The sequence below is a fragment of the Alosa alosa genome, chromosome 10 (assembly GCF_017589495.1).
Source record: "Alosa alosa isolate M-15738 ecotype Scorff River chromosome 10, AALO_Geno_1.1, whole genome shotgun sequence".
Classification (NCBI taxonomy): domain Eukaryota; kingdom Metazoa; phylum Chordata; class Actinopteri; order Clupeiformes; family Clupeidae; genus Alosa; species Alosa alosa.
Window position 1 is genome coordinate 27,719,716 of NC_063198.1, and position 14,684 is coordinate 27,734,399.

The window sequence follows — 14,684 nt, forward strand, 5'->3', positions numbered from 1 at the left end:
ACATTGTAGACAGCGTGTACATCGAAGACAAAGGGTCTTCTTTACAATGGCCTTGGTGGAACTTGTATCATAAACCTGTTCTCATTTATTTGGGAGTTCCGAGTGGATTGAAAAGCAACGAACTGCATCTCAATCTAGTGTCCTTTTTACAAGTCTGCGAGATTGTTTATGTGTGTATCCCCTCTCCTTGAGAACAAAATGTATGATTTTACGCGCATCAATCACGGCAAATGTAAGTAAAAAACATATAATGCTATCAGATAAAAATATTATCGATAAAAGGATACCAAGCAAATGCGCTGTAGCCTACTTTTCGTCTGGCAGAAATACGTGTTCTGCAACCTATATCAAGCGAACACTGTTAAGAACATACAGAGACGGGTGTGCTTTACAGCAACTTTACCGCGAAATCTCCATCAATAACGCCACTCGCGCGCGCAACATCAATCAACCCCGCCCCATCACTTTCAATGCCATACTTATCTGGGAAGTGTACCTGCGGTCATATCAAACAAATATAATGACCACTTTGCAGTATTTAAAATAAACATACCGTTGCCAGAGATGTGGTTGTCCACTTCAACATCACCACCGGGGTTAGAAGCGGTGTTAAGTTGGACGTACAGTCCCACAAAATGTACTACACTCAGTACCACTCCAAACGCTCCCATTGTTTCTGTTCGTTCTGGGCGAAGAGTTGCTTGCTAATCACACATGAGGCGGGGAATGGTCGCTCAAATCCAGTCCCGAGTCAGGTGGTGTATCCTCTTCTGTGTTGCTGATCTAATGGCTTTTGCAATTACCGTTATCTTTACAGTTCCGTTTGTCGCAGCTACTGATGGTGATGCCAAGGCTAGCACGAGCCGTCTCCAAAACGCTGCGCGCAAGACCCAACGGTCGGTCTTTCACTACTGCCGCGGAGGCAGAACAGCTGACAGTGTAGTGCGAGGGTTTGCACAGGCAATAACTTGGCGGAAGGATACAAGTCAATGATTAATTCATTAAACTTTTACAGCGTGTTGTGTTGGAACCCATTGAAATCTCGTGGCCGTCTATGGCTACACCCTAGCCATTTTTACGTAGGTAAGTGACGAGAGAACCTTTGTCCTATAAACACGCATGCACACACATAGGGGGGTGCGCAGGAAAACACAAGCACACACACACACGTACAAATACACACACGCACACACACACATTCATATTCATGCATGTCAAGTGTGCATACGTAGGCGACCTGAACCTGCATACAATAGTCGCATCACACTGATATGTAATTCGCAATCTTGTATGAAGATGTAAGGGAGGTTTGCATTGATGGGCCAATTTCCACATTCACACAGACTTTGATCCACGTTCAAACCAAGCATCTCAACAATTGCATAGTACCATTGGTAACTTTTTGAGTTCAGTACAAAATCGAAATCCTGTCTCCCTGCCTCTCTATGTCTCTATGTCCGTAGGCCTTTTGTTTTTAGGAATTTTGTTTTTTTAGGAATCTGCAAAAATAATTTGCAGATTAGTCTGTGAACACCACATTATGGCATCACATTTGCACTATTCTCATAAAGTCATAAAGTCAACCAAGAGGTGGTGATCCATATCTGAACTCATTTGTGGGCTGTCCTTTATGCCGTCAGCGAGACAGCTAGAGAGAATGGTCAGACAGAAGGAGAAGGAGGGAGACATGCAGACACAGCTGTCTATTCAGAAGCTAGTCAGGCCTGATGCCCTGTCTCCTGGCTGTTGCTTTTCCAACCCCTGGTCAAATTGAAGCTGATATATGCATGCAGACAAGATGGGAGAGGGAGAGAACGCAAGAATAAGACAGATGGGAGAGAGAGAGAGAGAGAGAGAGAGAGAGAGCAGGTTTGCATCATTACATGACTCTGTATTGCAAACTCTCATGGATGGACATCAGCTGTGCTGAGGATTTCCCTTTTATTGTTTTTGATTTAGGATGTTAGCATGAAAGCTAACAATATAAATCCATATAGCACATGGGAGAATATCTTCTTTTGAAAGCCAATGTACTGCATGGAGGCTAAAACTCTAAAGTCTTGATACATCTTTGTTGACTTCACAGGATATTTTTGGGGGGATTTTTCAGTTGGTTGCCTTTTAATTTAAATTGTGTTTACCGACCAACTCTTTGTCACCATAGAGACGAATTGGCGGCATGTTGGCTGCGTGGTTGGATTTTCAAAAGGCCCCCTTCCTCGTTTGGTTACTTACTACAGTCAGTATTCCTCTCACTCACGCGCCATTTTAATGATGGCCGTGCAGAATATCTCTCTGCTGTTTGGAGCTTACAGAAATCTCCAGCTTTACAGCAGCCTCATAAATATTAAACCATGCTCTGAGCCTTGGAGAAACCAAATAACCCTGGCTGTGCCGCTCATAGTGAAAAAAAATGCTTTAATGTGCCGGAGCCTCTGCTACATGCCCCTGTGTACCCCAGTTTTCTCCCTCTCTCCCTCGCGAAGAGGAGCTGCTGTCCCTCACCAAAAATCCAGTGGGATTTAGTTCCTGGGGGGGTGTCTCAGTCCTGTTGTCTCCTCGTTTGGCGTTAGTGGAGAGCTCTTTAGCATGTTAATGAAACGCCTATTACGGCTCTATGAGGCTGAGGTATTTGGGAGTCAAATGTGTGAAAGTGGAGCCGGCAGATTTTTGAGCAGGTACATATGAAATGCGGGGATTAGACTTCAAACGTGGCTCACCTCCAGGCGGTTGCAGCGTTAGAGAGAGATGGAGAGAAAGAGAGAGAGAGTAAGAGAAAGAGAGAGTGTGTAAGAGAGAGAGAGAGAAAGAGTAAGAGAGAGAAAGGAGAGTGTAAGAAAGAGAGAGGCTGAACACCACGGGCCTGTGAGCTCAGGCTGACACCCCCAAACCTCACATTTAGAGATGGCAGAGCTGTGAAAATGAGAAAATGTCTTTTTTGTCCTCTGTTTTTCACCCTCCTCGCACTTTGTCCTCTTCCGTTGCTTTGCTCTGCCTCTCTTTCATGCTCCCTCTCTCTCTGACCATGGCAGATCCAGGTGCATGTGTAGTTGAAGTGCCATGATCAAACGTGGGGGTCTTCTCAGTCCCTTTTACAATAAAAAGACCTGGACACAAGATCCTGTTTAAGAGCCAAAGAATACCTTTATTACATTATAATGAAACACCCCTGTATTGGACCACGACACTTGAAAACTACATTTAGACTCAGGATGTGGTAATTAGTTTTTTGTTTTGGCGTGTCAAAGTAAACAGTGGTGATGTGGGGATGTAAGACCTTTTCCCTTGTGACAGGGCTTCAGCATGACGCTGTCACACACATCTTCCCCCGTCAGCAGGGGGTGTGTGTGTGTGTGTGTGTGTGTGTGTGTGTGTCTACCTGGGCTCCCCTCCTCAACACTCTTGACACACTGACAATTAGACAGAGGTTATTCTGTCCAGCTCTCAGCCCCTGTCTCCCGCTGTCATTGCACGCGAGGCTGAGCCCAAACTGGGAAATGAAATATGGTGATAATAATTCCTGCCACCATTTCGCGGGTCAGCACGCTGCGGCAACTCATTTCTATCCCAATTTCGGCGCCTGTGTTGGGGAAACGGAGGTGTCGACCTGCCAGGCGACCCACAGACTGCAGCCCTTTCTGAGGTAAGCTGCTCTGAGCACACTTCCCCTTCCCATCCCTGTTGGGAGACTAATACTAGAGTGACAGTGGGTGAGAGGAATATAGATAATGTGGAGGGGATCCGCTTCACAAGCCCTGGCTATCTGATGGAAAAGAGGAGGGCAAGAGATGAGGGTGGTGGTGGTGGTGGAGGAGGTGGTGGGTACGTGACTCCAGCCACCCATCACTCTTAATGTAGTCTTGGAAAGGGTGCAGGACACCCTCAACCGTGTGGGGAAGGAGACTTTGATGATCTGTCTGCTCCCAAGTTTCTCCATTTTCCAGCATGAAGGCTTGCTGGGACTTGGGTTCTTAAAAGTTGTATACTACTGGTGTGTAGTAACTACTACTAGTGGCAACAATGCATCAACAGAAGTTCTATTTTTTTACATGTTCTCCCCACATATTTTTTACAGTATGGTATGACAGCGTAGTAGGACCATTGTATGAAATTTAAAAAAAAAACACTGACCTGGAGGAGGAGGTGGTAATATTTCGAGAATTTCTAAGATTAAAGTCGCAAATTTGTGAGAATATAAATTCGAAAAAAAGTCGAAAGGATTGGATTTTTCCTCTAAAGGAATTATTGCTACACTTTGCAACATTAGGCCATGTCTGGCATTAGGCTATGTCTGTGTTGCGCACTTGAAGAAAACAATGTCCTCAAGAAGTATACTGGGAAGTTATCTTAATTTATTCAAACATACCATTTATGCACGTTAACTCTCTGCTTTCTTTGATATCACACTTATGATATCACACTTAACTTTCATTTTCTCTCTTCACTAAGAGAACTCAAACTGCATTAGGCCTATCTTCTACTACCACCTACAGTTCAGGTAATGCAAAATCATGAGTAAATAGGCCAATAAAACGAGCGCACAAGTTCAAAAAATTACACATGGCATGATTTGTCATGGAATAGCCAAACCGAACGACTAAACTCATCTAATGCACTAGCCTACGTTATGATGTAGCTTATTGATAGGCCTATAATTCATACAGCCTGTAGCAAGAAAGCAGTTAGCTAGGTAGATATGGCGGAGGCAGGCAGTGCAATATATAGGCCAGGTCTATATTGTGCAAACTTGACACACTGTTTCAAAGGTTTGATGATGTGATAACAATGACATCTTTGCAAAGTAAGGTGATGATTCATTGACAGGAAAAAAACACCAGGATTCTTTCAGTTTTTTTGCAAATGTGCCACTTTATAATGTCAGAGAATATCTTGAGTTCTTTTCTGGCAAATTTTACGATTTTTAATCTCAGAAATTAGAAAAAAGTAAATGCAATATGTTTCTGTCATTTTTTTTCTTAAAGCAGAAATAATGGTATGTTGAACCAAAAGCAAGCAAGCAAGCACATAAATAAGTGTTGGTGTCTTGCAGGGGACACACTCCACTATGTACTGGAGACCTTACTGAAGGGCAGCAGCGTCACAGAGTTCCAAAAAACACGAGGCTTTGGCCTGAAACACAGCTGCGTCTGCCAAGAAGCTCTAACTTGGCTACTGTGGGAGTCGATGACCCTTTGTCATCAAAATCCACTAAGACATGCTTCCCTGACCGGAACAACAAAATCAATTCAATTACCACCCCCAAAAAGATATTTTTCAGAATTGCTTTAAAAACCAAAGTTGTTTTGAGTTGGTTTGGATTCCTGACCAATGGATATGAAAATGCCAGATACCGAACATTACAACAGTGGGACCTCTTCCTAATCATTGACACAAATCACTACGACCATAGAGTTGGCTCTGATTTTTAACATTGTAAACCCCATTATATCCCCATAACATACAGTACCCAATTCTGTGTTCTGTCTGTGGATATCATTTGGCTAAGACTTTTATGGCATCGTAACATGATGCCTTTTACCTTCAAACAGAAGTAATGATGAGAAATACTGCTCCAGGAAATGACGCTCTGCTCGGGGTGTGAGGGACACACTGGGATGAATGGAGTCCGCTTTCTCTTCTCGAGCTTTCTCTGCTCTTCTAAAACAATATTTGTCTTATAAATGCTATTGCCTCCTCTCTCTCTCTCTCTCTCTCTCTCTCTCTCTCTCTCTCTCAATTTGTCCATGTGCTTGTCCGTTTCCATCCATTCCATCTCCTGTTTATCATTCGAGAGATATGCTGTAAGTAACCATGGAAATAAAGCAAGCGAGGTCATATTGGGCATACACAGGGGAGCCAGCGTAATAGTGGAGTACTGGTGAAAATTGAAGTCATTTGCCATACAGTGCTCTTATTCACATCATAAGCAAACAATAACTAAGCCATACCACATATATAACTTCAAGAAAATTGCTAACCAAATCATGAAAGTAAAATTACTTTTCTTAATTCTTTGCCCTGCTTTCAGCCAACAACACCCCACATTTAGCGGCGATCGAAAAACCCACCCTAGGGCACATTTGCATCTAAATTTCTGAAAACCATATTAGACTGGCTCTGTAGGATTTTGTGCAAGATCGAACAAACGGGGAGACATCTATTTCAAGGGTGCATAGCTCCAGCCCTCGCAGACTGCTGCGTAGGCTGCTTTTTCTCTTTCGTTAGTGCCTCAGCACTTAATTGATCAATTACAGCGATTGATTGGCTGCCGAGACAGCTCCGCTGATTTACCCGCGCCTTAATGAGTTACTGATTAAAAGGTAATGATAGAAGCCAAGCAGATACCGCTGTGCTTTTGCACACACCATAGACACACACAGACACACACACACACACACACAACCAAATGCACACACATTATTATATGAGATTGTGAACATAAACACACAAACTTAATACACACACAAAAACAACCAAATCTATGCACACGGACCCAAATACATAAACACACACCACAGACATAGATCCATGAATACATATAATGCATCCTCACAAACACACATACACAAATATACAGAGTCGCATGCACACACAGACTTGTACACACACACACACACACACACACACACACACACACACACAATACACATATTTAGTTTGTAGACTTAGTATGACATACATGGGAATGGAAATATTTCTCCATTAAGCTTGTCCCCATTAGCACAAAACAAGCACAAAATCTACACTAATGAACCATGTGTTTAAAGGGAGCCTTTGGTGTGCTTTTGAAACGGACAATGTGGCACGCTATTTTTAACTTAACTGCACTTGATTGTGCTGGAGAATGGGAGAGAGCACTTCTGCTGCAATTTCCATCACTCTTTCCACCCACTGTCGAGCTTAGCCTCCCACAGTTCGAATGCTTTTTATGGCCACCTGCCAGTTCCCCACCTCCACTGCTTCATTCCTCTGTCTTCTGCCAAACTTGCTCGACAGCGCGAGTCGGCATTCACCTGGATTGTCACTTGGAGAGTCACACCACACAACATATTGTTTCTTTGCATTACCTGCTGTATCTCACCTTTGCAGCAAGGATCGTATGGCTGGAGGCTTTCAACGGAATTGCCAGGAAACCCATTTACCACCTTGGTATGCCTTCAAGAACAACAAACATGTTTTCTATGGCTGCCTTAGTTTGATTTTTATGTGGCAAAGTTCATTATATGCTTTATGGCACCTGTACGGATATGCTGTAGCACCCCAATGGAGAGAGATATGGAAATGCAACGAGAAAGACAGAGAGAAAGTGAAAGAGAAACAGGCACCAAAGAATACAACATGCCATTGTCTCGACAGAAATATAAAAAACAGCCACACACAAAATAAGAGAATAGAGCTGATGGTTCCTAGACTGAGAGAGAGAGAGAGAGAGAGAGAAAAACATATGGCTACATCATCAAACATAATAGAAGTGGCCTTCAGAGGGAAAGAAAACAGCAGACAAAGGAGAGAGGGAGATTGAGTCCCTGAGAAGTTCTGTGGAGGGGGTGGGGGTATTGTTGAGCGGAGAACCGGGAGAAGTGACAGGCATTCCTGCATGGTCACGAGAATGTTCCGTTGTTCCGTTGTTCTGTTCCTGCGGGGTACAAAATCAGCGGCGCCTCAGCCTCTCCAATTCAAGGCCCCCGCAACGGCAGAACAAAATCAGTTGTCCTCTTATACCTCTGTGATGGATGTGTGAAGAGCTCTATTATTTCCATCTCAACTCTGCCCCAACCAACCCGTTTGAGAAGTCACAAAAAGAAAAGATAAAGGAAAAAGAGAAGAAAGAAAGTTTTGACTATGCAGACTGTGTGTCAAAATAGAGAGAGGGAAGCTGACATAACATATGCATTCACACAAGAAGGAGACTTCGAGAATGCCAGTGTGAGAGATTTAAAGAAGGTGAGTGAAAGAGAGAGAGAGAGAGAGAGAAAAAGAGAGAGAGAAGCCAGAGTGTTGGCTGGGTTGGCTCCATTTCAGCGTTTCAGCAGATGGGATTTTATTACACTGTTTCATGTTTAGCAATGGCTGGCCTGGCACCCATCCTCTTCGTTGGCACCCGCTACCCGCTATCAACCCCCGAGGGCCGCTCGTGTCATTCCACCAAACAAGAGCCCGCCGCGCGCCTCGCCTCGGTGCCAGGCAGCAGAACAGCACACATTGCGGGTCAAGTACGGAGCGCACAGGCGGCAAGGACAAGAGGAAGACAAAAGGAAGGGACGGACATCGCCTGCACACAGCACGTCCAGAAAAAAGTCCGGGAGGAGCAAATGTGCGCCTTTGTTTTCAGAAATGGCTGGAATGAAGATGTTTGAGAGGCAGTCTTTCTTTTTTCTCTCCTCTGGAATATCCTGGCAGGTCCGCCTGTGAGGAAGGTGACATTGACAAACACATTGCAAGGCACCTTGGTCCGGAGTTATCCAGAGGTGCTGAATGGCAGCAGCTGTTGAAAGATTGGATGGCTCTGTCCATGGTGCTGAAGTGGATTTTTTGTTTGAAAAGGCCAAAGCTATCTTTGCTGAGGCTTCACACTTTGATGTGGAGGTAGCCAGTGCATGTGACATACATACATGCATACATACATACATACATATGAATTCATACATTCATACACACAAATACACTTGTAAACATGTTGCATGCTTATGCTTCTGTGCCTCCAAACCCACTGAATGCACTGAGTTTGAACTAGCCTTCCCGCTGCTTACTGTATATTACCCAGCTAATGCCGGCTTTGGGGCCCCTCTGACTGCTTTCATCGCTAGCCTTGGTGAGATGACCTCAACCTAGCCTCTTAAGTCCCACACGGTATGATGTGTCCACATCAGGCTGCCGTCCGTGAGCGAAACATGACAGCTGGCATTTCTGCGGCAAGTAATTGCCTCTCATGAGGCAGAGAGTAGAGCAGCTTCCGCTGTGTATCTACGCTATCTCCCACAGACAGAAAGAGGGCCTTTGGAGAAAAGGACAGCTTCAATCATATCAGACAGGTTGAACATTCTCACCAGAGGACTGGTATGCTCTTTGATGCTTCCATGACAGTTGGCATATAGTGTTATATCACCTAATATTTACATCTCCAATATGACAGAGGATTTACCATATCAGCTTTTGACAGAATATAAAGAATGGTGTGTTTGACTTGAACAGGTATCAGCGATGTAATTTAGTCTGCAAATAATGTTTGGGTGAGATCTGTATGAAAGCCTTTGTTTTGGTTTAGTTTTGTTGTTTTGCACATCAGTGATTTAATTTCACTATTGATTTTTTAGCTCCGCTCCAACACCTCTGTGCCTTCTCATAAAAATCTGCATGCTTAAAAAGTCGCCTACGAACAAACAGCAATTTAAACAACACCATCTCTCTCATTAGCCAACTTATCTGACCACCATAATGGATACAAATAGCCTCATATTCCTCTCTCAAAGGAGGACACACACTCACACACAGGGGGGAATAAAGACAGAAGAAAAGCTCGAGCTGTAGTTTATCCTCATTAGCATGAAAGACAGGCAAGAAACGACAAACAAAGGCGTTCAATAGGCTTTTCTTAAGGAGGGGGCAATGAAGAAAAGCAGACTTCTTATTCCTCCGCCAATATGAAGAAAGACCTCCAGGATTAGGCAGTGAAAGAGATACAGAGCTTTGCATTCTGACAGAAAATTAACAGATAATGATATTTACAGCTATTTACAGAACAAGCTATTTACTTCTGAAGAGATTAGCTATGTGCTGTGTGGATTGGTTAGGAAGTTTGACGGCAATAACAGGTGTCCTTGAATACACCACACAGTACAAGGAGATCAACTAAGGTTTTCAGAGTATATGAGCTAATGCAATTCATTATTCAGTGATAGGTGAAGGAATTCTATAGCAACGAATCCATCTAGCTCTTCTGAGAACATTACAATTGTCATTCAGTCTTGCTGTAAGTACTCGCATACCTTTCTCACATTCACTGAAGATTGTTTTGGGTAAACTTGTCTGCCATGCTAAGTCCATGTGAGTCCATGTAATGTGATGAATAATGTAAAAAGAGGAGGACACTTGTTTACCTGTAATATGAGCATATTCCCTACATGTCTTATGAGCAGTGGTTATTTGAGGTAGTCAGAGAGGGCCTCTGGTTGACATGAGTACATGTAAATGAAAGATCAAAATGGCACTGAGCAGAAAGTATAGCTGTGCTGAAACCAGGGGGGACTCTGGGAGCTTTTAGAGAAACTACAACTCTATCCACGTATCACACAAAAATAGAATACACACCTACTATAACAGCTTTTTCTCTCAAGGAGAGTTGTAGGCAGTCTAAAAATGTGTCAGTACTGACATTCAGTGTAAACAAACAGACAGACCGACAAACAAACAAATAAACAGAGGGACAAACAAATCAACTTGAAGCAATGCCAGGATGTGTTTCCTCCTCTTGAGTGGTACTGTAAGTTCCTCTGTCTTCATCCGCTTCCTTATCAGCCTCTGCCTTGTGCTGAGCTCGGTGCGTGGGTTGCTTTTGTGTGTGTGTGTCTCTCTCTCTCTCTCTCTCTCTGTGTGTGTGTGTATGTAAGTCTGTGTGGGTTGTTTTGTGTGTCTGTGTGTGTGTGTGTGTGGAATGCTTTGTGTGTGTGTGTGTGTGTGTGTTTGTATCTCTGTGGGTTACTCCCTCTCTCTCTGTGTGTATGTGTGTGTGTGTGTATGTGGACAGTATGGGTGTGTAAGTGACTGAGAGAGAGAGCAAGAGAGCGAGAGAGAGAGAGAGAGAGGACGAGTGTTTATTCAGCCTGTCACATCCGTTTACTGCTCAGCGACCTCAGCATTTTCTGACTGAAGGAATGAAAGGATGGGAGAAGAGGGATAAGCAGCCGAGGAGAAAATGTCCCCCTTCTGAGGAGAGAAGGGAAGAACTGCTGAGAACCAAACAGTGTGAGATCTTTTCAATATGAAATTAAGACTGGAACAAGATGGGAGTGCTGTGTATCATCTGTGTGTGTATGTGTGCATGTGTGTGTTTGTGTGTGTGTTTGTATGTGTGCATGTGTGTGTGTGTGCGGCATGTGTACGTGTGTGTGTGTTGTGTGTGTGTGTGTGTGTGTGCGTGCACCCTATTAGGCTTGTGTGGGAGAGTATGTAGAGAGTGAGAGTGCATATGCACAGGGGTGTATGTGTGTGTGTGGGTATGTGTCTGTCTTTCTCTGTGTGTGTGTGTATGTGTGAGAGAGTCTGTCGGAGGTCTGAGTTATGGTTGGCGGCCTTTGCAAGGTGGTGTGAAATTAAAAAGAGGAAAATGAAAATGAGAAAGATAGAAAAGTGGATTAATTCGCTGCTATGAAAACACTCCATTGAAAGCGTTTCCTTTACTCCTGGAAACTACAGAAGACTGTGATCCCAAGCTTGAAATTCTCTAAGCTATCTAAATGGAAAGAAATTCTAATGCCATGTATACATAATATTTCAGGACTGATATTAAGCGCAGGACATGAAGAGAATGATGTTTGCTCTATTACAGGGTTTCATGTTTGATCCTGAGGAATCTTAAACAATCCATAAGTACATATTGTGATAAACCTTGTGTAAACACTCACACACACACACACACACCGACACACACATACAAGGGCATGTCAAACAGAAAAAGAGAGAAAGGAGAGTGATAGACTGAGAAAGAGAGACAGAGAGAGAGAGATTAGAACATTTCACCAGGCGGATAATTATGCTGCCACCCACAGAAAACCATAAGCCTTCAGCCTAGAGCAAACACATGCAAATGCTGCAAAGGATATGTTTGAATAGTGTACGATTAAGATAATGATCTATTCAGTACGACAGCTAAAACACCCCTATCAGAGCAGTATGCTCTTATATTCACAGGTAGGTAGATTCTTGAATTTCCCCTGGGGATCAATAAAATATCTATCTATCTATCTATCTATCTATCTATCTATCTAGGTAAGCCCACATTCATGAAGAATCTAGCCATAACTGCCATTTTTCCAGTGTGTATACATATCAGTAAGTTGGGCTCCCTCAAGATGATGCTTTGCAGAATGTGTGTGTCATAGGACTCCTTCTCAGCTCTGTACTCTGTTTGTGTGTGTGTGTGTGTGTGTGTGTGTGTGTGTGTGTGTGTGTGTGTATCTCTCTCTCTCTCTCTCTTGTTCTCTCTCTCTCTCTGTGAGTCAGTACAGTACATGTCCTTCAAGAGAGTGATTTCTCATTTTAAGAGAGCAAGCCGGGCGATATTCTTACGATGTCAACGCTCACAGTAGTAGTCTCTCCCTTTAACCTATGCTGAAATGATCTTACTTTAAACAGCACAAGTACTATATGCCTACACCCTCATAGAGCATACATAAATTATCTGTTTTATGTGGGCCAACCATAAAACCCCAGAGTTATTGATGTCCATATCTCTCTTACTGTTTGCATTGAAAAGGGTCCAGAAGCTGTAAAAACAACGTTGCCGTGACAACTCCATTAGCGCAGATGAACACAGACGGTAAAATACTTTGAGGGTCAAACAAGGATGTGTATGCGTGTGTGCGTGCATGCGTGTGTGTGTGTGTGTGTGTGTGTGTGTGCATGTGTGGTGTGTCCTTATCATCACTCTTTCAGCCTGTAGGCTATCAACACTGTCTTACTCTTCATTGCTCCATCTCTCTCTCTGGCAGTGATGGTATCAGTAAGGCACAGCAGGGCCACACTTAGCCATGCTCTCTGTCGGCACACACACACACACACACACACACACACACACACACACACACACACATATTACACATACACATACATAAACATACATTTTAATGGTTACCGGCTGTTCATGATTATGTCGGCAATTTTACATTTTGCTAGTTGTGGTTTAAATGGTGGCCTATGCTGGAAGTTCGTTGATCACGACTACCAACGTAGCCATTGGCTGGTTGTTTTACCGATGACGATGCTACATGTCGCCTGTCTAACCACTCCTTCCTTCTCGCAGGTCAAGCGGGTGGTCCATCATCACTGGCAGACTCAAGTCTCCTTCAGGCCAACGCCCGGCCCTTCATGCACTCTCTTTAGACACACGGGTCTCTGCGTGTCCACGATGATTTCAGCCCATTTAGTCATGCCCAGTCACATTGATTGCTGACTCGAATTGCCGCTTTTTAGCGGGATCCTCTGCAAATGTGTACTCTAATTTCCATTCTCCTATTTTGCCTTGGCTGTTTTGTTTTTGGCAGATATGCTCACCCGAAGTGATAAGCCAGGGGAGGGATGTGCAAGTTCCTTTTACATTCTCCTCCCAATCTTTAATTGCTAACCCCTGCAGGTGCATCATGCCTCCCTCTTCCGTTGAGGGGATGCAGTTAGATCAATGGAGATGCAGTTCCACATATCACACTAACATCTACTTTCTTACAGGGATGGCAGTGCGGTTCACAGAATCCGCAATGTCGTGTGGATCATGTTTCCAGTTCATACTGGAGGGGGTCATCCCTCCGTCTTCACAAATCTCGAAGGCCAGCGCTTTCGAGGATATCTCCTCTTGTAGCACGGCTTAAAACTAGCCTTCTAATCCCAGCACTTATCACCTGTCTAGAACTGACTCTTGACTGTGTAAAACCGGCACTCACTGATGCACTTTTCGTTATTGTGCTCTACCTTGTAAATTGTTTTTAATTGCACTGGCATTGTGGGAGAATTGTTTTAGCTTTAACCTGTTTGCCGTCCGTTGGTCTAGGTTGCCCTAGGCAGCTGGTTGCCAGCTCACTGTCAGGTTGCCTTGGGCCCGGTTGCCCGGCTCATGGCCTTCGTCTAGGTTGCCCTAGGCGGCTGGTTGCCCAGTTTGGTCCAGGTGGCCCTGGATGCGGTCGCCCGGCCGTCCCGTTGGTCTAGGTTGCCCTAGGCGCTGGTTGCCAGCTCACTGTCCAGGTTGCCTTGGGCGCCCGGTTGCCCGACTCATGATGCTCGTCTAGGTTGCCCTAGGCGCTGGTTCTCCAGTTTGGTCCAGGTGGCCCTGGATGCGGTTGCCGGCCGTCATGTCTGTCTGGGTTGCCCTGGATGCTGGTTGCCCAGCTCATGGTTCAGGATACCGCTATACGGTCAATGTTAACTGCCTGATTCCAGACTTCGACGCAATTGGATGACACTACGTCTGTCATCTGTTTAGATCGCCTCTGGCCCGCTATATCAGCTACACATATATTGGTTCCCCGCTGATGCAAGGGGCAAAGTTTCGTGCATCATACTCCTTGCCAGACTCGAAGTCTCTCCCTGAGCAAAACGCTTCCGTGAGAACTCTGGATTCCCAGGGTACATTGTCAGTCGCTTTGATTAAAAATGTCCTGGCCACATGGAATGTCACGTGAATGCACACCCCTCCACTCACTCAGGGGCCAGTGCTTGGCGCATGACTAATATAATTTCTGCATCCAGTTGGGCGATATGTATTGCTTATTCTCTCCTCATTGCTACCTTTACTCATTGTCTCTCCAGCAGCCAGTTCTAAACTGTACTATCCTGCCACAGTGGTGCAGCTGGTATAGCAAGCTCGCGTTAAGTCATTCTCAGAGCTCCTCTGCACTCTGAGATGCATAAGCACCATGGTGGTACCCCAGCACTCATCTGTTCGTTGTCTCGTCATATTTCAGTTACATATGTTTCTT

General features: G+C 44.4%; 1 protein-coding gene across 1 annotated transcript in view; it reads right to left on the minus strand.

Moving 5' to 3' along the window:
* Positions 1-1,066, minus strand: part of vstm2l (V-set and transmembrane domain containing 2 like) — a 29,091-nt gene extending 28,025 nt beyond the window's left edge. The window contains exon 1 of the mRNA XM_048255941.1: positions 554-1,066. Within this exon, the coding sequence (XP_048111898.1) occupies positions 554-671 (118 nt within the window). The 5' untranslated portion in view covers positions 672-1,066. The remainder of the gene's footprint in view (positions 1-553) is intronic.
* Positions 1,067-14,684: the final 13,618 nt, after the last annotated feature.